Here is a 21,923-nt window from a genome sequence, read left to right as displayed (position 1 = left end):
GGAATTTATGGTGGTTTAGTGACTCTTAAGGATGGTTACATCAGTAAAATCATGCTTGGATTCTGTGCATCTTACTTCATTCTAAAAGACATCCTTGTTAACAGCTTTATTGTTTTAACAATCATTTCGTTGTTGCTGTCTGGTGACTCAACAGTAAGGACTGTTTTAATGTGCTGAATAGACTGTGAAGTCCAATAATAAAAAAGGGGTTGTTGAAGCAGCAAGTTTTCTTTCTGTGATTTCATGCAAAGGAATGAAGCAGAACAGCTGAGACTGTAGAATCATAAAAACGTTTGTGTTAGAAGGAGCCTTAAAACTCTTCTCATTCCAACCTCCCGTCGTGGGCAGGTATATCAAAGGTGACTCCGATGAAGGGGAGAGAGAATGATGCATCTGAGTCCACCATCAGGAGGCTAATTAATTACTTTATTATACCATATATATTTATACATATACCATATACATTTCATCTAAACTGAATCTGCCATGCACTCACTCTTGATCACAAGTGCACTCATCTCTGATTCTCTCTTGACTGTCCTGTGACAGTCCAACACACACACACACTTCTTGGCCCTGATAGGCCAAGGGAACAAACCATCCTCACTTTGGGTAAACAATCTCCATATTGCATTCTACTTTAGCACAACACAGGCACAACAAGCGAGATAAGAACTGTGTTTTCCTTCTTCTCTGCTTGTCTCACAGCTTCTCTCTGTTCAGAGGGCACGTGAATACCACAGGCAGGGATACTTTTCACTAGCCCTGGTTGCTCAGAGCCCCATCCAGCCTGGCCCTGAACGCTGCGGGGGATGGGACAGCCTCCGCTGCGGGGTCTGTCCGTGCGGACCCGGGGACGCGGTGCAGCCTGCGCAGTTTGAGCCGGGCGGAGCCGCGCCCGCACCGCCCGCTCTGCCCGCGCGGGGGCGGACTCGGGGGGGACGCAACGGTCACGCGTGGCGCTGTCCCCGCCCCCTCCCGCAGGACGCTCTTCTGATTGGCGGGCGCGTCCCGAACGCCGCTCCCTCATTGGCGGGACGGGGCTTCCGTTGGATTTGAAATCGTGAGGCGGCGGTGGAGGAGCTGCGGTCGGTGTTGCGTGCTGTCTCAGCTGGGCGCCCTCAGGGCTCGTCCTGGGAACTGCCGGCAGGTACGAGGGGCTTGGGGATCCTGCCGTAAGGTGGTGTGAGGCTGGGGCGAAGTGTTTAGGTTTTCCTTTGTGAGATTGGGTGCTGTAATCTCGGTGAGCCCTCTATGAGGGAGGGGGAGGGGACAGGCTCGGGGAAGTTCGAGCTCCGTAGGCGCTTGAGGCAGTGTGGGGCTGGGAGGGGCTGCGTCGGGACCTTTTTGTGAGATTGGAGGGCTTGGGGACCGCTCTGGGATCTTGGGGTGCTGTGGGGCCCTTTGGGAGCTTGGGGTTGGGGGAGGGTTTAGGGGCCTTTCTGTGACCCTGGAGTGCAGGGGTTACTCTGTGAGTTTGCGAGGAGACTTGGTGACCCCTCTGGTCTTGGGATGATTTGAATTTGATGGAGGGTTGGCTGAGGGCCCCTCAGTGAGCTTGGGCTGCTGTGGTATTTGGGGGGTTTAGCGACCCTTTGGGAAATTCACGCTTGGGCTGCTGTGGGACCGGGGGTACCTCCTTTTCTAGGGGTGTCAGGGGAACTTCTGTGAGCTTCAGATTAAGACATTTGGGGATTATTTCTGTCAATTTAAGGATGAAGAGAAGGCAGGAACTTGGGGGTAATGGGTGGAGCTCAGGTGCTCCGCCCCACTGAACTGGTGAGCGAGGTGAGGCTCTTGGGAGCATCTCTGTGTATTTTCAGGATGATATGGGGTTGATGGGCAGCCCGGGGTGAGTCAGGAATAAAGAGGGACTGAGGCAGGGTTGCGGTTTGGATTTTTTTGTGGGGTGTTTTTTGTTTTGGTGTTTTTTTTTTTTTTGTTTTTTTTTTTTTTGAGTTTGGTTTTTTTGACTTAAAACATGTCTCGGTGCCATGATGGGCAGGGATGGACCTCCTGAAAAGCCTTCCCCTGAAAAGCTCCTCCCCTGCAGTCAGGAGAAGGTGATTATGAGAGAGTTCCTCTCAGGAGAGTATTTATTTGTTCTGAAGTGAGAAATTTGCACTAAAATAAATAAATACATATATATATGTATGCATGTATGTGTGTATATATATATATGTATGTATATGTATACATCAGCTATATGTCAGTTTGTGTGGAAATATTCACAGCACATACCAATTTGCTTTGCCATTAGTGAGTGCTCTGCATATCAGCTGCTGGAGGAGTTCAGAAGGATAATGAAGTAGAAAAATTCCATCTCTGCCAGTGGCTTTTCAGGCATTTGAGACCACGTTGGTGTTTTGGATATTGTGTCCTGGTATTTGTTAAACAACAGGTTAGGTTGAAGCACTTTACACATGATGGTTAACTGAGGATTAGTTACCTGATATGTCACTGAATTTATGTCAATTCTTAACTGTTGAATGGCAAGTTCCTGCATGTGCCCACATAAATATGCTTCTAAAATAAGGAGCATTTCCATTTTTGTGAACTTTGATGGATCCGTGGAAAAGTTTGGGTTGAAAGGGACCTTGAATATCATCTAGGTCCAACCTCCCTCACAGGGACTTGGACACCTTCCAATAGACCAGGATGCTCCCAGCCCCATCTAGCCTGGCCTTGAGCTTTGTTTTGCAATAGTGGGAAAACCTTCTGCCTTTCATAATACTTATGTGCCTTGGATGCTGACCACTTTAAACAAAGATATGAATAAGGCCACCCTTTCACTTTATCACACCTACCAGCTAATGAACTTGTGGAATATTATTTAGATCAAAATTTGACTGCAAATTTTTAAAATAAAGTTAATGATTGCTTTTAGTATTTCAGTCTCAGAAATTTCATTTTTAGATTTAATATCTAAAGTGATCTATGTATATGGTGTCAATTTATTTGGTTTAGCAATGGTGCACAAGTAGTTCAATGACAAAGCTGAAAAAGTCTCTAAACAAACCTCCCCTGCTTATGAAGCTTGTTTTAGAAGGTGTTGACAACTTTACCATGTCCTAGGCTTGCTTCTAAAGTAATTACAGTAAAATATGCAATTGGTAAAGATTTGCTTCATCTGTTGTCAATTTTAGTTTGGAATAAAGGAAAGCAATGAAGTTCACTTCAAGTTCTACAAGTGGTTAATGTAAAAATACTTAATACAAAAAATAACCCGAACTGAAGCATTAATATGATGAATAAAGAAGGAATGAAGAAATAGCTAATACTGGCATGCTTTGCATGCCATTGCTTCTGCAGCTATTGTTTGCATTCCATTGCTGATTGAAAGTGCTGCTGTCAGGCTTGCAGACAAAGCAGCTGAGTTCTGTGGAGAGTAGGAAGCAAATTTTCCCATAAGGATTACTGCCTACATTATATTATTGTGGAGAAATGTTTGGAGGCTTATTGTACAGAAATTTAAATACAGAGGGGCAAGGAGATTGAAAACATGACTTAAAATTTTCAGTCCAAGTGTTCTTGTTACCTCTTTATGACACTGAAGACAATTGTATGTATAGATTAATCCTGAATATATGATGGAAAAATAGGCTAAGGATGACATGTTTGGCCAAATCAAGCATTTGAGATCACTTAGAAGGTTACACATTGCAGAAAGCCAAAGTTTCTTCCACTTGATATTGATTATCTTGTACAGGTGACAAAAGATAATACAGCAGCTCATATGAAATAAGTTGCTTTGATAGCAGCTTTCCAGGTAAATAACTGCCCTTCTCAGGTGTCATCCTTCATGGACAGCGGTTATGCTTAGATCTTCCTTGCCTTCTCTCTCTTTTTTTCAAAAGCAGCTGTGCATCACTGAGTGCTAGTTTAAACCTTTAAGAACAGCAGTGGCTCCAATGGGAATAAAAAGCAGGCAGAGTTCAAGTGGTGGCTTGCCTAGTGTATTTTAAGTGTGCTTTTTCTCTATTTCTAATTTGTTTTCATCCTTATTCTTAGTAGCAGTCTAGGCTTTAGTTTCAAGTCTATCACAGTAGTACAAGTAGATCAGTATTTAACAATCTACTAAAGCTTGTGTGTGTCCAGTGTAAGAGCAATACTTCAGAAACACCTTTCTAATGATGACTTTTCTCATTTGCATGCCAATAATGTTTATGCTGCAAAGGATTCCTAAGTACTGTGTGCTTTAGAAGAGCAGCATAAGCTCAGACAGTGCAGGAAAAGGCTAATTTGGTGCAGGACTCTGAACCGAAACACACCCTAACTAACCAAATTTGTTTCTGCTGTTTGCTGGTGTGCAATGTAGTAATGAGACCATGTGAGTAAACAGATGATTGTCATCTGTCTCATGTGGCCCTTGCAGGAGCAGTTGTGTTGCTTAGCTGGATGCCCTGTTCCGGGAGACACGGCTGTACGTCACTGCCTGAAGGGGCTGGGAATGAGGCAACATTGCAGGTGATAGAGCTCCCTTTAAAGGACAGGCTAGAATGTGAGCTCTGAAAGGCATAATATCAACAATTAGCTTTTCAAGCCCTTACCAAAAGCAGAGGGGCTGTGCATGGCTGCTTTTAGACACTTCAGAGTCTCCTGAGATAGACCTTTCCCTGTGAAGCCTTTCCATGCTTCCAACTTTCCCTTTGAAGCTGTTAGTCTTGGCTAGTCAGTGCCAGGCTGCCAACTTCTTCCATTATCTCAAAGTGCATCTGGCTGACCACACCCTCTCATTCATGCTGCGGTGCTGTGTGTGTTGATGTTCTAGAATGAGTCTGCAGATTTTAAATGCAGAAAATGGAGAAAATGGAGGAAGCCTTAAGGATGATTTAACAGCGGAAGGCTGTGACTTTTTCTTTGCGCCGCCGGAACCCACAGGGAGACCTTCTATTCTTCGCCTGTCCCAGAAAGAAAACTTGCCACCAAAAAGTGGGGGAAAAGTGATGAAGGTAAACTTCTGGTTTTGTATTATTTTTATTCTTTCTCCTTCTATGATATCTGCCACTGAATGCATGTGCTATTTGGTGCTTGAGAAGTACTGTGCTCATGTTTTAACTTTCTCTTCCCCCCACACCCCTTTCTTAAAGGTAACCTTTCAAACTCCTCAAAGAGATCCTCATACTAGAAAAATCCTGAGTCCTGCTATGACAGACAAACTTCAGACTGCTTTTGCACTTGACAATTGCCGTGAAGATGTGGCAGATGATGTTTTATTTGCACCCTCTGATGCTGAGTGAGTAGTGTTACCCATGTGGCACATGCTCAAGTTAACTTTCCTTAATTTAATCCTGTATAGTTAAAGTATAATATTCTATAACAAGATGTAAACTATGCAAGAGGAACAAAATTAATATTGACCAATGCATGAACTTTTCCAAAGATAACTGTCATTACTTTTAAGAAAACTTTATCTTGATTGTAATATTAATTATTGAACTTCATTTCTAACTCCTCTGTAACTGATTTCATTAAGGTAACTTATGGTATGGATAAATAGCTTGAGAAGAGATACTATAGGAAAGTTTTGTATTTTCTCCTTGATGTAAGGTTTCTGTGTGAGAATGCAACTATTCTGAAGCTAAGCCTTAAAATATCTTCTCTTGTATGTTAAGTACTGTTGTATCTTGAGGAGTAAAATCTAAAGAGATAAATCTTCTGAAGGGTTAGCTTGAACTGACACCTTGATTCAGGGAGTATTAAGATTTCCTTTATCTAGCAGCACAAAGTGAATACACCATCAGTCACAAGTGTAAACATGTTTATGTGCCTTTATAGTCTAGCAGACTGAGTCTCAAAGTGGCTCATAGTAGCTGTTTGTACAAGGGCATAAAATCTGTAATGTTTCCATTGGGGGTGTCGTGATAATATTAAATGCAAATTTTGTACTGCCTTTTAGCCCCCCTTTAAACTACTATAGACACCTGTAATTCCCATCAGCAAGAAGTTTCAGGTTAGTTTTGCCTTCTGCAAGCAAATACACCCTTTTATTTGTGTTTAACTACCCAATACTTTCATTTGATCCCTGTTTTTGTTGTTGGGAGGGGGAGACAGGGAAAAAGGTGGCAACACTTAAATGTTCTTTAAGTGTATATATTTGCTTCTACTCTTTATTTCCATGTACAGTCTAGTTCAGAAAGATATTTCTGAACTAACCACCACAACTAAATAATGTTATGGTATTTATGCCCCAAATTCATTGCTTGCACAAATAAACAAAGATTTAGTACTTACGAAGTACAAGTGAGTTTAAAGGATCAGCACCAAATTGTTTTAGTTAGGGCATGATTGTTTCAATGCACTGCTTGTGCTGAACGTGTCCTCTCTAGTTTTAAAATGTGACGATTTGTTTGTAGCAAATAAGGGAAAAGGCTCCGTGTTGCTGAATGGGGTCACTTTTGACTGGTCATAAGCGATTGACGTTTCAAGCATGTGTCTCGCTCCTGACTGGCATTTATTAGGTTAAACGCTGAAGGAGAGTGGGAGGGACCCGAGTAGTCGCAGCCTGGGGCTGAGCTATTGCCGGGAAGAGGTGCTCTAACCGGGTGAGAACAACTTCTTCAGCTCTTATCTCCTGCCTCTGCTTTCGAGTTTATCAAAGTAGAGTTTTTAGTGAGTGGCTTTTAATCATGTTCTGTTCTGCAGCAGATAAGGATGGCACATAGAAATAATAACTTTATGGAAGGACAAAACAATGGGAGGAAATCCTCTTTCAGGAAGTAATGGCTTAACTCTCTGTAGTCTGAGGCTAAACTTTCAGAAGTTGTGGGGAGTTTGGGGAAATAAAGTGGACAGCTATAACTTGTAGAATATTCAGCAGTAGTGAGTACACAAGCTCTTTAACCTGTGTCTTTCACTAGAAAATGTTAACCGTTCTCTTACTGGAGAAGTGTTTTCTTGTATATGGCTCTGGTCTTAACATCTGTTGTTGTACAGAATTTAGAGTGCCTGAAGTTCAGGGTCTGGTTTTGTATGTAGGCCCTCAAAAATCAAATGGTGGTGCATACTTTCGGGGGGAAGATAGTTGCCACAATGTCCAGACAAAGTAAATACTTGTGTGGGAGAACCTGAATCATAACTTGGTTTGGTCCCAGACTTGAGTGTGTCATGACTCAGATGAATCTGCATGAAGATGGTACCACAAGTTGTGTTTGTGTTTGAGCTGCTGACTGTCAATAACTCCTCCTAAGCAGTGTGTGTTTCACTGCCTAGTGAAAGGGCAGTGTCCAAATGGCAATGTCCAAATGCTGTGGTGAGTACAGCAGTCTCCAGGAATGACTGCATAAGGTATGAAGGCTGTATAGAACAGGTAGCTCAAGAACACTGGCTAATTTCAAGGGTTGATCTCCCAATTTTCATGTGTGCCAGAGCTCATAAGCCTTGGCTATTTAGGTGACAACTGAATTCTGGCTGTTATATTTTGCTGTCAGCTGCCTTACTGCCAAAAAAAAAAAAAAATCTGATTATTCTGACCATGCAAAGTTATTTGTGCAAATCTTTCTAAAGATAATTTCAAGCTATGCCTGCAAAGTAACTGTCATCTTTTTTTCTTTTTAATGCAGCACATGTCAACAAAAGACTGAAGCTGAAACAAACAATACACAAATGCCAGAGAAGGTCAGCGTGGCTCCTTATCCAGATGATGAGATGCCAGTGAAGAGTCGAGGTTCCTACAATCTTGATTTTGATAACTTAAATGACATCAATCCTTTTCAAAGTTCAGTACAGTTGCCTCATTCTCCTGGACCTCTGCAAAAGTCTCCTGTAAAAGTATCCAGCAGCCCCCAGAAAACTATTGAAAAAAGTAGTGATTCTCTTCTGTGGGATGATGCAGCTCCTTTTGCTTCAACCACAGCAAGTACAGAGTGTTTAAGTGAAGACAAAGCTCTCATCTCTGGAAAAGAATCTGCACTGAGTGAGCTGGAGTCTTACAAATCCAATCTGTCCCCTAAGCAAGCAATTGGTGACTCTGAGCTGGGCGTGAAGTCTGCTTCCACAGATGCAAGCCAAACTGATAATTCAGTGGTATCAGCAGAGGCACCTACACCTCCTGTACAGTCACCTGGCAGCTTAGGTCCCAGTAGTTCTGATGTGAGTAAGCCTTTTAAAACTGGCGAATCAAAACTTCAGAATGCTTCAGTAGCAGAACAAGAGTCAAAGCCTGATGAAGAGCTGAGTGTCTCCAAAGAAAAACCTGCAGAAAAGCCTGATGTCGCCAAGGCTGGACCAGTAAAACTGGAATTTGATTTTGATAATACCTCTGCTAGAAAACCACCTCCTAAGAAACTAGGTAAAAGACCTGGAATTAAGCCACCTTCCAAAAAAATTCCTATTACCAAAACAAAACCAGAGAATACTGAAGTGCAAAATAAAAGTAATGTGGAGGATGAAATCCCTATTCCTAAAGCATCTTATCAGTTTGATTGGGACAAACTTGATGATCCAAACTTTAATCCATTTGGAGGAGGCTCTAAAATTTCCACCTCACCCAAGCGTTCTAAACCCAGCCTGCAGAAAGCTCACCTGCCAGAGGAACAGGAGAGCACTTCACCAAGAAGGGAACCTCTTCCAGTGGAGCAGGATAACAGGCCAAGTACCTGTGAAACTCTTGAGAAAGAACACAAAAATCTGTAAGTGAATCTGTAGCTAAATGTAGGAGCACCTTGAATTCATGTGAGGGAAGTTAGATAGTATCTCAAACTAGTCCATTCCTCCTACTTAGACAGCATCCCTCCCAGGTTGGCAGAGTCTGTTGTAATCTGTAACACAATTAATATTGCAACAGGAAAGATCATAACTGGGGAAGCTCCTGAGATGACTAACTTTAGGCAAAAGGTGTTTTAAAGTCTGGGAGAATGGGAGAGAACAGGCTTGGGTGGAAAGAGCATTGTTCAAGTGGTGCTTTCCTCAGTTCTCCAAGATTAAAGTGTGGAGAATCAGGTGACTGCTACTGTCTTTAAATAAAACAGGGAAGTAGGCAGCAGTGTTGTGCATGGTACAGTATGGGAAGGGATCAGGCAGTTTTGTTCTTTGCTGAACTCTGAGGTGCTGTTTCTTCCCTGCATGTTCTTTGTATCTAAATGCTATCTCTAGTAAAAAGACCTGGCTCTGGAGCTGCATTTTTCTTGGCAGCACACAGACTTTTTACTTGGTGATGGAATATGTTGTTACCTTTCCTAGAAAGTGTAGTTATTAATGTTACTATAGACAGTCAGGTGCTTGCCAGAACTAGACTGGCACAAATTGTTCATTTGACAGAAATGTTTGCACTCCAGCTCTCTGTGTAACATGACCAGTTACTGTTTACCAAGGTGAAAAGTTTGCTTACTGCTGACAGCAGAAGTGGAGTATTGGACTTCTCTAACGAAGTTCACTCCAATAATCACAACATTGCCTTGGAAAGAGGAGCAGGCTGCTTGTAATTCTGTTCTTAATTAAACAAAGAACCTATCTTTAAAAAAGCAATGAGCTTAACAAAAAAAAATGAGAGCAGTGTTAAGTGAATAGAAATAAATGATGCTGCTGTGACTTTCTGCCTCCCAGGAAACACTACTTCTCATGGTAGGAGAGCTTTCTGTCACCTAAGTTGTCACCAGGCAAGACAGTAAATTTACATCCCCACCCTCTAAGTTTCCTGTGCTGTGGCAGTGGAATCTCTCAAGGAGGCTACCTTTGTTCAGTTCATCTGATAATACAGAATTTGAACTGTGTGTTGTAAATACCGATTTTTTTTAAATTTTGTTTGTTTTCTTTAGGGAAATTGTTCAGCAGAGTGTGGTAGAAGACATGCCAAAAGCTCAAGAAGAAAAGCCAAGAGTTCAAGCAGAAGCTGAACTTGCAGGAAAAAGAGAAGTGGTAAGGTATAGGAAAGACAGCCAGTTCTTACCAAGTTGTTCCATGAAACAGAGTTCTCTGGCTTAATGACTTAATCTTGTGAAAGCTATTTCTGATATTTTGTCTAAGAATTAGTTGGCTTAGGCATCTTCAGCAGCTCTAGAAGGGATGTCAGCTGTGCAGACCTGTGTTTTGAAGGTAACATCAGAGACAGCCAAATTGGTGCCTTGGTATTTTAGCATCTTTTGTGCTCAGCAATTGCATATAAGGACAAACATAAGGGTGTGGCCTCTAGAAAAGTGGCTCCTAAGCTGTGCTCAGTGTTGGTTGTTTAATTTTTATGCCTGTGAATTTTTGTTTTATTATACGGGCTGCCCAGTCAGTTTATCACAAACCAATTTGATCATTAAAATGATTCTCATTGCATTTTAAAGTAATTATTTTAACAAATAAAAGGATTTTGTTTTTCTCATCAGGAGAAGCAAATGAGCCCATCTAAAATGGCTTCAGCTAATGTTGCCCCCTCTCAAGATAATTTGGGTTCCACTGACAGTGGAAAAAAGTCCATGCCTGCAGAAGAAATTAAACCTAGTTCCCCTAGAATTGATGTAAGAGCAGATGAGACAGCTAATGCTGAACCTGACGAGATCTTCAGACCATCATCAGAAGGTAAGGGCATTTCTTTTAAACAGACTACTGAAACAATACATTTTTAATGTGTACAGATATTTTTCTACTTAAGTTCTATTATGGATAGTTTTTTCTCTCATTCTGCCCTTCTGAAAGGACTCCAGAACCCCCAAAGACTAGCAGTGCTGGGAAATGTATCCAAGCCTATTTCTAACTTCCTCTGGTTTAAGCTAAGTTCAAAAAGCTGGCTATTAGAATTCAGTGGTCTGTGAGGATGGAATTTAGGCTGGTACAGAAACTATCTTTTTATACTTTCAGTGGCAGTTTCTGGGCTGAAAAATTGCTCCCTTAAAATAATTTCTGGTGTTAAAAGCTTTGTAAATTGAGAGCTTGAGAGAGCTGTACATCTGTGTGTTCTTGAGTCTTGTAGGTTACTTCAGGCCTTAGCTCTACTGGTTTCATATTGCAGTGAGTGATCTTCCTGACAAGGATGCTTGTCTTGAGAGCTTCCTACATGGCTGTGACTTGACCACTTGGAAGGGTTATTCCTGGTAGGAGCATTGTGTGGAAAGATGAGCAAATGGTTTGACTGCAGTGCAGTCTGTCATTTAACCTTCACATTGGAGTGGAATCACTGATTTGGGAAATGGTTATAATTTCATCCTTCAAATCTGAGCTGTGTGCTAATTTTAACAGTGAGATTGTGTCAGTCTTGCTCTTTCATGGGGCATTGTGTGCAACAGAATATCTGAGTGTGCTTGTCACTTCAGCCATGGAACAAAGAAGTTCTTCAACTGTGTGTTAAATCCTACACGTTCTTACAAGTACTTGGGAACAAATGGAAGATGTAAGTTTGTGTAGCTTAGAAATCTTTGCTTTTTTCATGTCTGGATAGAAAGACATTTTAACCAATGAAGAGCAAGAAGTCATGAGACTGAGAGCAGGGATTTATTTGCTTTATGCACATTATGTGTTTGTTTCTGTCTGTAGTAGGACAATTTGGCAGTATTGCATCTTCATTGTATTGTTTCCTCATTTTCCAGTTTTTGGAATGGGCATAGACTATCTGGAACAGTTTGGGTCTTCATCAGTAAGTATGATGTTAAATATTTTGTTTGCCTTCCTGGCAGTGTGGAGAGGAAAGCAAAGATGAAAGTGTCAAGCCTTAGATGTTTTCATGAATTAACTTCACTTTGAATTGTCCACAGAAATTGTCATCTACTCCAAAGGAATGTGATGACAAGGCTGGGTAGGGGGTGATGGTGCCAAGGAAATGTAGTTATAAGCAATTTAACTAAAAATCAAAGGTCTCTGGCTGTCAGTGTGTAGAGGTGTTAATTTTTTTTTTTTTTTCCTTTTTTTTTTTTTTTTTTTACAAAAAAATTAGCATTAAAACTGAGGTGAATGATATTTCACTTCTGGCCAAAACTGCTGGAAGATGATGCTTTAAAAGTGCATGATCATTGTTTCAAAGACAGTTTTTCTAAGCTCTTTTGCTTTATGGCCAGTTTCAGAAAATCTGTCTATAAGTGGGGCTTGTCATGTTTTAATCAGTGCAGTTTAGTTATTCTTACTGTTATTCTGAACCAAACAGGAAAATTTCTGAACAGTGAATGCACTGAATTGAAATTGTTTTAGTCATGCTGTGTTTGTCCTTATGAGTTTATAAGTGAAGAGAAAATGGCATACACTGGTTTTTCAGCTTATAATACTCTTTCCCTGTGTCTTCTGGTTTGGAATAGTTCATTAATGTTTGCCCTTCTGATTCAGTCTGTGAGCAGATTGAGCTCTTCTGATATTACATAAGGACTTAAGTATGTGGGCACAGAGTTCTCTTATGTAATTTTCCTCTGAGAACAGTGCTCTGGCCACTGAAGAATAGGCTCACCCACTCTTCAGAGGATTATTTGTGTGTGGGTGGGATGTGTGTGTTGAGCTCTGAAGCAGATCTGTCAGTTTATGCCTCTTTCCCCCTTCAGTTCAAAGAATCAGCTTTGAGAAAACAGTCACTGTATTTGAAGTTTGACCCTCTGTTGAGAGACAGTCCAAGAAAACCAATTTATGGTACTATTGAATCAAGTGAGAGTATCATGGCAGCTCCATCTCAGTCTGGGTAGGTATTGACTTAGTACATAAAATCAGAGTTGTTTAGCTTGGAAAAGACTTTCAGATTGTCATGTCCAACAGTTAACCCAGCACTGGGGAGTCCACCAGTAAACCATGTCCCCAAGTGCAACATCCACACATCTCTTAAATAACTGCAGGTCTGGTGACTTGCCTGTTCCAATGCTTGACCACCCTTTCAGTGAAGACATTTCCCCTAATATCCAATCTAAACCTCCCCTGGTGCAATTTGAGGCTGTTTCATCCAGCCTTGTTCCTTGGGAGACCAACCCCCCCATGTCACTACAAACTCCCCTCAGGTGGTTGTAGAGAGTGAGAAGGTCCCCCTGAGCCTCCTTTTTTCCAGGCTGAGCCCCCTCAGTTGCCCCTCATCAGATTTGTGCTCCAGACCCTTCCCCAGCTCTGTGCCCTTCTCTGGACATGCTCCAGCACCTCAGTGTCCTTACACTGAGAGGCCTGGAACTGAACACAGGATTCAAGATGTGGCTTCACCAGTGCTGGGTACAGGGGGACAATCACTGCCCTGGCCCTCTGGACAGACTGTTGCGGGTACTAGAGCTTTGCAAAGAAAGACAACACTTGAATTTAATGGTGTAATGTCTGTTCATTTTTAGGCCTGTTGCTGATTTAAGTAATGTGCCTGAGGAAGCTGGAAAGCCTCTAGTGAGTCTTCAGCCTGAGGAAACTGGAAAGCCTCTAGTGAGTCTTCAGAATGAAGAAAAACCAAAAGGACTAGATCTTCTGGGGACATTTACAACTTCTGTAAGGGTGTCTGGAATGCTATCAGGTTTCATGTTGATAGTTTAGGGAGGGGATAGACTAGGTTCTGGATTTAAGACTTAGGCAGGTATATTAGGGATTGCAGAATCTGATAAATCTTTACTTAAATTGTTGTTTTAAACCAGGTTGGATACTCATTTATATCAAAGTTGAACTTTGTGATGAACATTTTCTTAAGTATTAAAAGTATTTTTTGTGGAAGCTGATGCCATTGCACCCAGTCTAAGGGAATTTGAGCTGTTTTTAAGAATGCTCTAGTCAAGCAATCTTTTTTTATGCAGGTCAAACTACAAAAGGCAAGCTATGTTTTGTAGTTGCATTGGTGGGATGAAAAGCACTTAGGTTAAACTGGATGCTCTTGCATCTATGGTTTATAGTTTGAACAGATCTGCCTGCAGTGGCTCATCCTGAAATGATCACTTTTGTTTGTGAGAAACAGCATGGTGTCATCTGCTTTGTTTCTGATAGCTGTAATTGGTGGATAGCAGTTTTGGTTCTACCTTGTAGGTATTTCTTAGAGCTATGTGGTCAGCTTCAATGTAAGAAAGTTTCATGCTAACAAAGTTGTGGAGGTATCTGGTGTGTTTAAGTGAGATACATTGACTTAAAATAACATGCATGCACCTAATCAGTAGTATGACAATGGAATCTGTTGAAACTTTGTGTTTTTCTTTTCTTTACAGGATGCTGGTCCCCTAATTCCAGACTCCCTCAGTAGTGATGTTCCTCCAGTGCCTTTTGCTGCTTCTACAAACACTGCAGTGGATGCTATTATAGATGTGCTAAAATATAGCCAAAAAGACATGGATGCAGCTGTTGAACTGGTGAAGAGAGAGGTATGGTGGCCATTCCAAAGCAGAACTTGGCATAGCCTTGGAAGGTCCTTTTCTTTGGATTATCTGGGATAAATCTCTACTTTGCAGTTTCTCATCATTCTTGACATAAGTATGTCATTGAAAAGCTTGCTGTGGACTTGATGGGTGCTGTAGGTATAGAACTTTTTAGAGCTAACACTTAAGGGACTAGGACAAACTTCATTATTAGTTAAGTTCTGCCATATATCTGGTCACTATTAAAAGGCACATGTTATCAGATGTGATAGTTAGGCTTAATATCAGTAATCTGGATACTTCTTATTTGACAAGCAGGAGCACATTTTCATGCCAGTGGAGGAGAGTGGCTCATGTAACTCCCCTAAGACAAGATAAAACTGTAGTGCCAGTTCAGTGCTATGATCAGTTCTTTTCTTGTGGGACCTGAATGCACAAGAGCATGTCCAGCTGATAAAGTGAAGGTGAGGTCTGGAGCTCACTCTAGAGGATAAAGACATTAGTGAAGGAGGGAAGAAGTAGTTGGTAAGATTTTAAGCCTTTTCTGTAATTGCAGAAATTGCCTTTAAAAGCCCATCTTGTGACTGATGCAAGAGGACTTATATATCCACTTACTTCAGCAATTGGAGTACTTGATTCATTATGACTTCCGAGTTATGTTACCTTACAAACACTAAATAATGTAAGAGGAGAATTTAAGCATAAATGTCCTTAAAGCTAATTGTATCACTTAAGCAAAAAATGGAGCTTCCAAAATTCCTGACTGCTGTACTGCAGGCAGTGGCATTGGGAACACCAAGCAAAGATGACCTGTGATTATTTGCTGCTTAAGTTCTTCTTTTGCTTTAGAGTACAGAGATAGTGGCTTTTGTAGGAATAACTATTGCATTCTGTCATTTAGGAGGTGACTTTCACTCAGCATATTGTCTAGTACAGGAAAATAAATGTGGCTTTGACAGGGGACAGCTTTTAGTGCATTGATCTAAAACTAAGAACCTATATAATAGCAGGGGGTTAAGCTTGTAATATCTTTCAAGTGCTGCTGTTTCATGTTGGAAAGAACTACTTTAAACCTGCAAACACTGTTGTAGGTGTGACTGGATGACTCCAGCTGTGTCACTTAAAAAAATATGCCTGGAATTACAATATCATCCTGAAAGGAAAACAGGCTAAATTTTTTTTTTTTGCATCTGTGAAACAACTCAGGAATAGGAGCAAAGTGAAAACCTGTTTTCCTTCTGAGCAAATACAGCACTTAGGAAAGCTCGCTTTTTTGGGGTCTACTGAACCCTTTTTGAGCTTTCAAGTGCAAGTTTTTAATTTGTTTCCATCTTCACATACTTTTGCTTTTGTAATATTTTTTTCCTAGCTTAGCTATCACTACTTCTCTTAATAGTACATTTTATTTTTGCTTGTGTCCTGCTTCCTGTCACCTGAAATATTGCACTATATTTAAAATTAGATTGCTCTAAAAGAAATACTGAAAAATCAGTTTACTACAGTTTACTATGTAGTTTTGTGACAAAACTATTAGTAATCATGTGCTTTCACTTTCTCTTTTTTGAATTCCAGATTATTTTATGTATTTTGAGCCTTGTCTTTGAAGGCCTTCCACAGTACAGTCAGCTCTGTGGTTACAGCTCTTAAGTTGCTATGGAGCTTGCACAAAGTGTTTAGCAAAGAGTATTTGTGCTGCTTAATTCTGTTACTGTGAGCCCTGCTTTAGTTTAGCTGATGTGAACTAGGTATCATTATTCTCAAATTAATTGAGGCATCTTTTAATCCTCCCCCTTCCTCATTCCCTAGTTTAGTGTTGAGTATGAGTTACTGCAAACAGCAATTTGATATTGAACAGGCTTCTGGTATTTGTTGCTTTGTGCATTAATATTAGCAGGTTTGTGAATTGCTTTTTTTATCTGCCCTGTAAATAAGAGGGAAATGTGTGTCACTTGAGAGAATGTTCCTTGGCCCATTGTGTTCTGTCAGAAGTTACAGTCTACACAGACACTGAGTAAGAGGTAGCCAGGAGGTTGGTTGGCTGAGTTGACTCTGATCTTGCCACTTGAAAAGATACTGGCAATGTGCTGGGAATCATATATGCAAAAACTATGTATTAATCTAAATTTTATTTGAATCAAGTTTGTAATTAAACAATTTTGATTCTGTTAAGCAATTAGAACTTATTTCTCTCTGTGTTAAGTATACCCAAGTTGCCCTTCAGATTGTTTTTAGTATCAAATCTTTTGTCTCTTTTTGTGCAAAAAAGTAAAGGCTTACCTTTTTACCCTCAAAGGTTCAAGAGAAAGAGCTGGAGATTAAGAATTGGAATCAGAAGTATAATAAACTTCATATGGAATACAAAGAAATGGGGTATGAATCTGTCCTGACTTTTATATTTACTTAGTTATTCCAGATGCTTTTTCTAACTTATGTTCAACTTTTCTTTTTCATGGTTTTTAGAAAAATAGTTGCTGAATTTGAACAGACAATAACACAAATTATGGGTAAGTTCCCTGTTTACAGTTTGAGTGCCTTGGGGGGTGGGACATGCTTAGCCCAGAGTTACTAAATGAGGTTAGTACTCTTTCACCTCTGACGTTAGTATTTCAAGTGCTTCCAGGAGAAGTGTAAGGTTTAAGACAAGACAGACTAACAAGTTTATGCATATCCATACAGACATGATATCACTTCGTAGGTAACGATGACTTTTTAAATCAGGCATGAACACAACCTTTCCTTATTCTGCACTGGAGCTGTGGGCTTTTTAAAGCTGGCAGATCCCGTTGTCAGTACTCTGTTTAATTGTGTACTCTCTGACATCATTTAAGTGGCAAAGTATCACGAGAAGTTCTTGCTGGATGGATTTGGCCTTTTGCTTTAGTCAAGTTTATGCTTCAAAACTAGGAAAGACATCCAGTGAAACTTTTGTATAGTTACAAGTTCTTAGCTCAAAGCTGAATAAGGTACATCTGTGCCAGTTTTCTGTGCTCCTCTAAGGCCATGGGAAACATAGCTTGGGTGTACGAACCCAAACCTCTTAAAGTCTGCTGTGCTAGTCTGACTTGTTACTCAGTCTCCTCCAGATCTTCCAGCTGTTGTATGTTTAATAAAAAATATTTTTGGATTCCTTGCTTCTATCACAACATTCGAGACTCCTGTAACAGTAAACTCTAGTGGAGTATTTTGACTACAGTGCAGGAGAAAAAAATGCTCTTGGCAAGCACATTGTCATGGTGCTTAATGACTTTGAGTTTGGTGTGAGGTAATATGTAAGAAAGACTTCTTAAAAGCACAGACATGGTGTCCTTACAGGTGAGAGGCCATGTTAGGAAGCCTTTGTAAAGGGAAGAATTGAAGGTGTGGGGGTTATCTGTCTGTAGTGTGGCACTGGTTTTATGCTAAAGCAATAACTATCTTGGGTTAACTCCTCTTTCTCTAGAGGATTCTCAGAAGCAAAACGAAGCCTCAAGGAAAGAAATAGAGAAGCTGACAGAAGAAAAACAGCAGGCTATTTCAGATCTGAACTCTATGGAGAAGTCCTTCTCTGAAATCTTCAAACGACTTGAGAAACAGAAAGAGGTGTTAGAGGGTTACCACAAAGTAAGATGGTTTAATGCAAATAATACCCTTCACTAAATCTTTTATTTTGGAAGAGGAAATGTGAAATTTCTAGAGTAGCCATTAATTAGGTAGTATAAGGACTACTTGTAAAACCAGGTGCTAAGTTGTTTATTTAAAGATAATTAAAAAACTAATAATTTGTTGTATTTAGTGACTGACTTAAAGCAAGATAATATCTTAGAAGGCAAAGTTTCTTCAAATAGAAGTGAGCTGTTTCTTGCTGCAGCACTTCCTTTTTTGCTAATCATAGGGATACTCTTACGTGGCAATTGCTGCATAAGAGTAGCTTGTTTCCCCTACATCATATTGAATAAATGTTGAAGAGGATGTGCAGTTACAAGTCAGAATAACAGGTTATTAGGTGTTCCCTACTAAGATGTTTGTGGGGTTTTTCTAAACCTAAAGTCAAGCCTTCATTCTGCGGCTTCTTCAGAAGCTGAACGGAAGAAGCTAATGAGTAGTATAAGCTATGGTTTCTTATTCTATGAAACGCATGAAAATTGATTTAGTTGGTGCTTTAAAAAGTGCCTTCAGGTTTTTTTCATTCAATTACCTTTAATGTCCCTGTTTACTAAAACTCAGAAACTAGCCCCTTAGTTTCATGCTAGTCTAGGTTTTAGAAACAGGCATAGTGTCTGTTACAACTTCAGTTTCTTCTTTGCTAACATGTCAGGCTTCCTTCATCTTCTGTCCCTTCCATCTCCACCTTAAATTCAGAAGTCTTTTCCTTAGCACAGAGATAAACATTGCTTGGAAACACAATTACTAAATTTAAGACCTACAATTAGTAGAGATCTTAGCAATTGTTTCAAATAGTTCCAACTTCCCACAATGCTAATCAAGCATATTCATAGTGTGACTACCAGGGTAATTTTCTTGCTGTTAGTGTTGAATTTGTTTACATCAGGGTCCAAAGCCTGAATCTTCTGGTAGGTTCTTTGGAGAAGTTGGATTTCTAGCTATTCTTGTGCCAATTGCAACTTAATACAGAGCTGATTTTAAAAAAATTGGAGCAAAACAAATAAAATCAATTAGTGACTTGTTTTAGTGACCTTCCTTACTAGAGTTTGCTACTAAATAATGTACTGGGGGGAAATATGGTGAATAAATGTTTTCAAAGTTAAGATAGTTTAAAGGAAACAGTTTAGTCCATATAGGCCTGTGGGATTTCATAGTTCCTGTTACTCCAGGGAGCAAATACTGTCCATCAGGTGTAGTCAAATAACCCAGTTGTCAAGTGGGGAGACTCCTCCATCTACTAGCTTAAACAGCTAACTGGACTTTTTTGGGTTTTGGAACAGAATGAAGAAGTTCTGAAGAAATGTGCAGAAGATTACTTGGCTAGAATTAAAAAAGAGGAGCAGAGATACCAGGCACTGAAAGCACATGCTGAAGAAAAGCTGCAGCAGTAAGTACCATGTCAAGAAGCCAGGTACCAGGAATGGCACACACAGTTTTCACTGTAGCTGCAGAAAGTGGTTCAATAGTACCAAAATCTGGCTTAAACATATTTAATTTAGTAATTAATCTCAAGTACAAGCATCCAGTGTTTCTGAGAGTTCTTCTGTGCTGTCTGAAGGGGATGTAAATACCATCTTGTGCCTATTTCAGAGCCAATGAGGAAATTGCTCAGGTCCGCAGCAAAGCCAAGTCAGAGACTGCAGCACTTCAAGCCACTCTGCGCAAAGAGCAGATGAGGATCCAGTCTTTAGAGAGGAGCCTTGAACAAAAGGTCAGTCACATTAATGTCATGGGTGAGTCTACTCAACCTATTGCCTTAGACTAAGTTAAGAACTCCCTTGTATCAGGGCCAGGAGGAGCCTTGCTAACTGTGCTGGTTTTGACGGCTGCTGTGCTGGCAGGCTTTGGGAAATTAAATTAGCATTGAGACCTAAGACACAAGTGTCATGTCAGGACATCTGTATGTTTAGATTTTTTTGGAGCACAAGGTTCATTTCCAAACCAGTCTGGGTTCCTGTGTCAGGAGGTTACTGAAGGAGGTGGTGATTAGCAGTTACCCATGGTGCAGAGCAGAATCTGGGACTAAATTTGCAAGACTGTCTGGCTCAGCTTGTTTATGAGCATGACTTAGTTGTAAGCTGTTAGCACATGTTTAACTGTATGTGACTTAAGTTTTCAATATTGTTCAGGCCATTTGTCCTTGTACTTTATACTGTTTCATATTGCATAGGTAATGTCTTAGAATGTTTTGTAAAGGCATATCCTTTGCTGTAACCCTTCAAAGGAATAAGCTTTATGACAATTAAAAGTCACTGCTGGAAATGCATGCTGTTAGTTTTACTGCATCATTGTTGTTGCTGCCAATTCTGAAGACTCAAAAATTGATAATGCTGACAGGTTCCTATTATGGAAAACAATCATATTTTGAGTTTTCAGGTTTATGGCTGAAGTTTGCATAGCAGAGGAAACAGTAGGCCTGTAACTGGAGAGATGAGACAAGCCATTTAAGACAGAACTAGATTTGGTCTTGTCATAAATACAGTAACACTGTAAGAGTTCTTATTGAAATAGTTTAACTGTTCCATAAGGAATTCTACAAACTGGGAATTGTTACATGTCAGTAAAAATATCAAGGCATCATTTTACAGAGTCTTTCTTGTGAAGATTAAAATCTTTATTGTCCGTGTCCTGAATCCTAACAAAGGCTGAGCCCCAAGTCTTGTTTCCCTGGATCAGTTGGTCTCCATTTGTTATGGGAATGTCTGTGGAAGAAGCAGAAACAGTATAGTGGATTCTGGCTTATTTCCTGGAGCTCCTAAGGATGCCATGTGACCTTTGGCATAGTAGAATCTCCTTTACATTGAATTTGCATGAGCCACCATCATGTAAATGGACTTTCTATTGCATATACTGGCAAACAGGGCTTGCTGCAATCAGCTCACTACAAGCTTCTACCATAATTTGGATATACCTGAAACTCACTCTCTTTTTTTTCTTCCACAGACTAAAGAAAATGATGAATTAACAAAAATCTGTGATGACTTGATCTTGAAGATGGAAAAAAATTGATATCTTAACTGTCTTGTAAATATGTTTATGTTCTGACTTGCTGTCTTGTGTGTTCATTCACTTTTTTATGTATGTGGGGAAAAAATAAAATTCTTGATTCACACTTCCATATTGTTGGCTGTATCTTTTGTAGGAAACATCTGTTAACTTATGTTGAAATGCTGCTTCTAGTAAGTAACAATGTCTTTCATAGCATTTTCACACATTGCTCAAAGGAAAAACTTCCCATCAGTGTACCTTCAGTCTGTTCCCTGTGTAAGAACTTCAGAGTTCTATACTCTTGACCTGGCTTTGCTGGGGAGGGTTGCCATGGGCATGGTCTATTTTGCTCTTGCTGCTCTTTCACTTTAAATCAAGGCATTCCAGAGTTACAGGACTGAAGTAAAACTGAACCTGCACAAATGCTATCAAGTATTTACTAATGTAAAAAGATTTGGAGCTTTGGCTTTGGTTTGTGGGTTTGGGTTTTTATTAAGAGGAGCTGGAGTGATTTTGTTTTTGCAGAGGGTTTGATGGCAGGACTGATTGCTGCTCTCCTTCTCTGGGATTTTCCATGTCATTAGTCTGTCTGACACTATTTGCTATAAAATGTTCAATCTCCCTAGCCCTGCCCATAGTGGAGAGCCTTCAGAGCTGTGGGCTGCATGTCACAGGCCATGATGAAGTCAGCCCCAGGCAATAGCAGAGCTCTTGGGCAAGCTGTTATTACTTGGCAGACAGCAGCAGGATTGTCTCAGTGCAAGCTACAGCTTCTGATTTCTAAAATTACTTGGGAGGTTATTCCCTCACTTCCCTGACTTGTAGGTGTATCTTCCCCAGAAGGGCTGTTGCTGCTGAGTGTGCTGAGCTGCACTTGGAGCCCTTCCCTTAAATCAGGGTGGTCTGCCTGGGCAGGTGGAAAAATGAGCAGCAGTGCCTTAAGTCCAGAGTCAAGTCCTCTGTGTGGCAGCTACTGCTCAGTGTAGGTGCAGGAACACCTACAGATCAAAGCTAGTTAATCAACATGCTTCAGGTTTGTGATTTGTGGGGTCTTCTTTGTGAGTCCTGCACTAATGTGAGAGGGTGGCAGCAGTG

The 21,923-nt window shown here is 40.5% G+C and overlaps 1 protein-coding gene across 1 annotated transcript; it reads left to right on the top strand.

Annotated features, from left to right (window-relative positions):
- The first annotated feature begins 988 nt into the window (after positions 1 to 988).
- TACC3 (transforming acidic coiled-coil containing protein 3) lies at positions 989 to 20,956 on the top strand. Its single transcript, XM_009098817.4, has 16 exons — positions 989 to 1,150; positions 4,772 to 4,952; positions 5,091 to 5,236; positions 7,563 to 8,630; positions 9,756 to 9,855; positions 10,311 to 10,503; positions 11,508 to 11,554; positions 12,444 to 12,577; positions 13,203 to 13,350; positions 14,052 to 14,204; positions 16,492 to 16,568; positions 16,659 to 16,702; positions 17,638 to 17,798; positions 19,121 to 19,227; positions 19,431 to 19,551; positions 20,784 to 20,956. The coding sequence occupies exons 2-16, from the start codon at positions 4,773 to 4,775 to the stop codon at positions 20,847 to 20,849; spliced, it is 2,745 nt and encodes a 914-aa protein (XP_009097065.2). The 5' UTR covers positions 989 to 1,150; position 4,772; the 3' UTR covers positions 20,850 to 20,956.
- Positions 20,957 to 21,923: the final 967 nt, after the last annotated feature.

The sequence above is a fragment of the Serinus canaria genome, chromosome 4 (genome assembly GCF_022539315.1).
Source record: "Serinus canaria isolate serCan28SL12 chromosome 4, serCan2020, whole genome shotgun sequence".
Lineage (NCBI taxonomy): Eukaryota > Metazoa > Chordata > Aves > Passeriformes > Fringillidae > Serinus > Serinus canaria.
Note: the sequence above shows the minus strand (reverse complement) of the source record. Positions and strands in the feature narration are given on the sequence as shown.

Bases quoted from the DNA above. Each gene is read 5' to 3' on its own strand.
- TACC3 (XM_009098817.4), top strand. From the start codon at position 4,773: ATGAGTCTGCAGATTTTAAATGCAGAAAATGGAGAAAATGGAGGAAGC. The intron at 16,703-17,637 runs GTAAGTTCCCTG...CTCTTTCTCTAG, and splicing joins GACAATAACACAAATTATGG to AGGATTCTCAGAAGCAAAAC. The intron at 19,552-20,783 runs GTCAGTCACATT...TTTCTTCCACAG, and splicing joins AGAGGAGCCTTGAACAAAAG to ACTAAAGAAAATGATGAATT.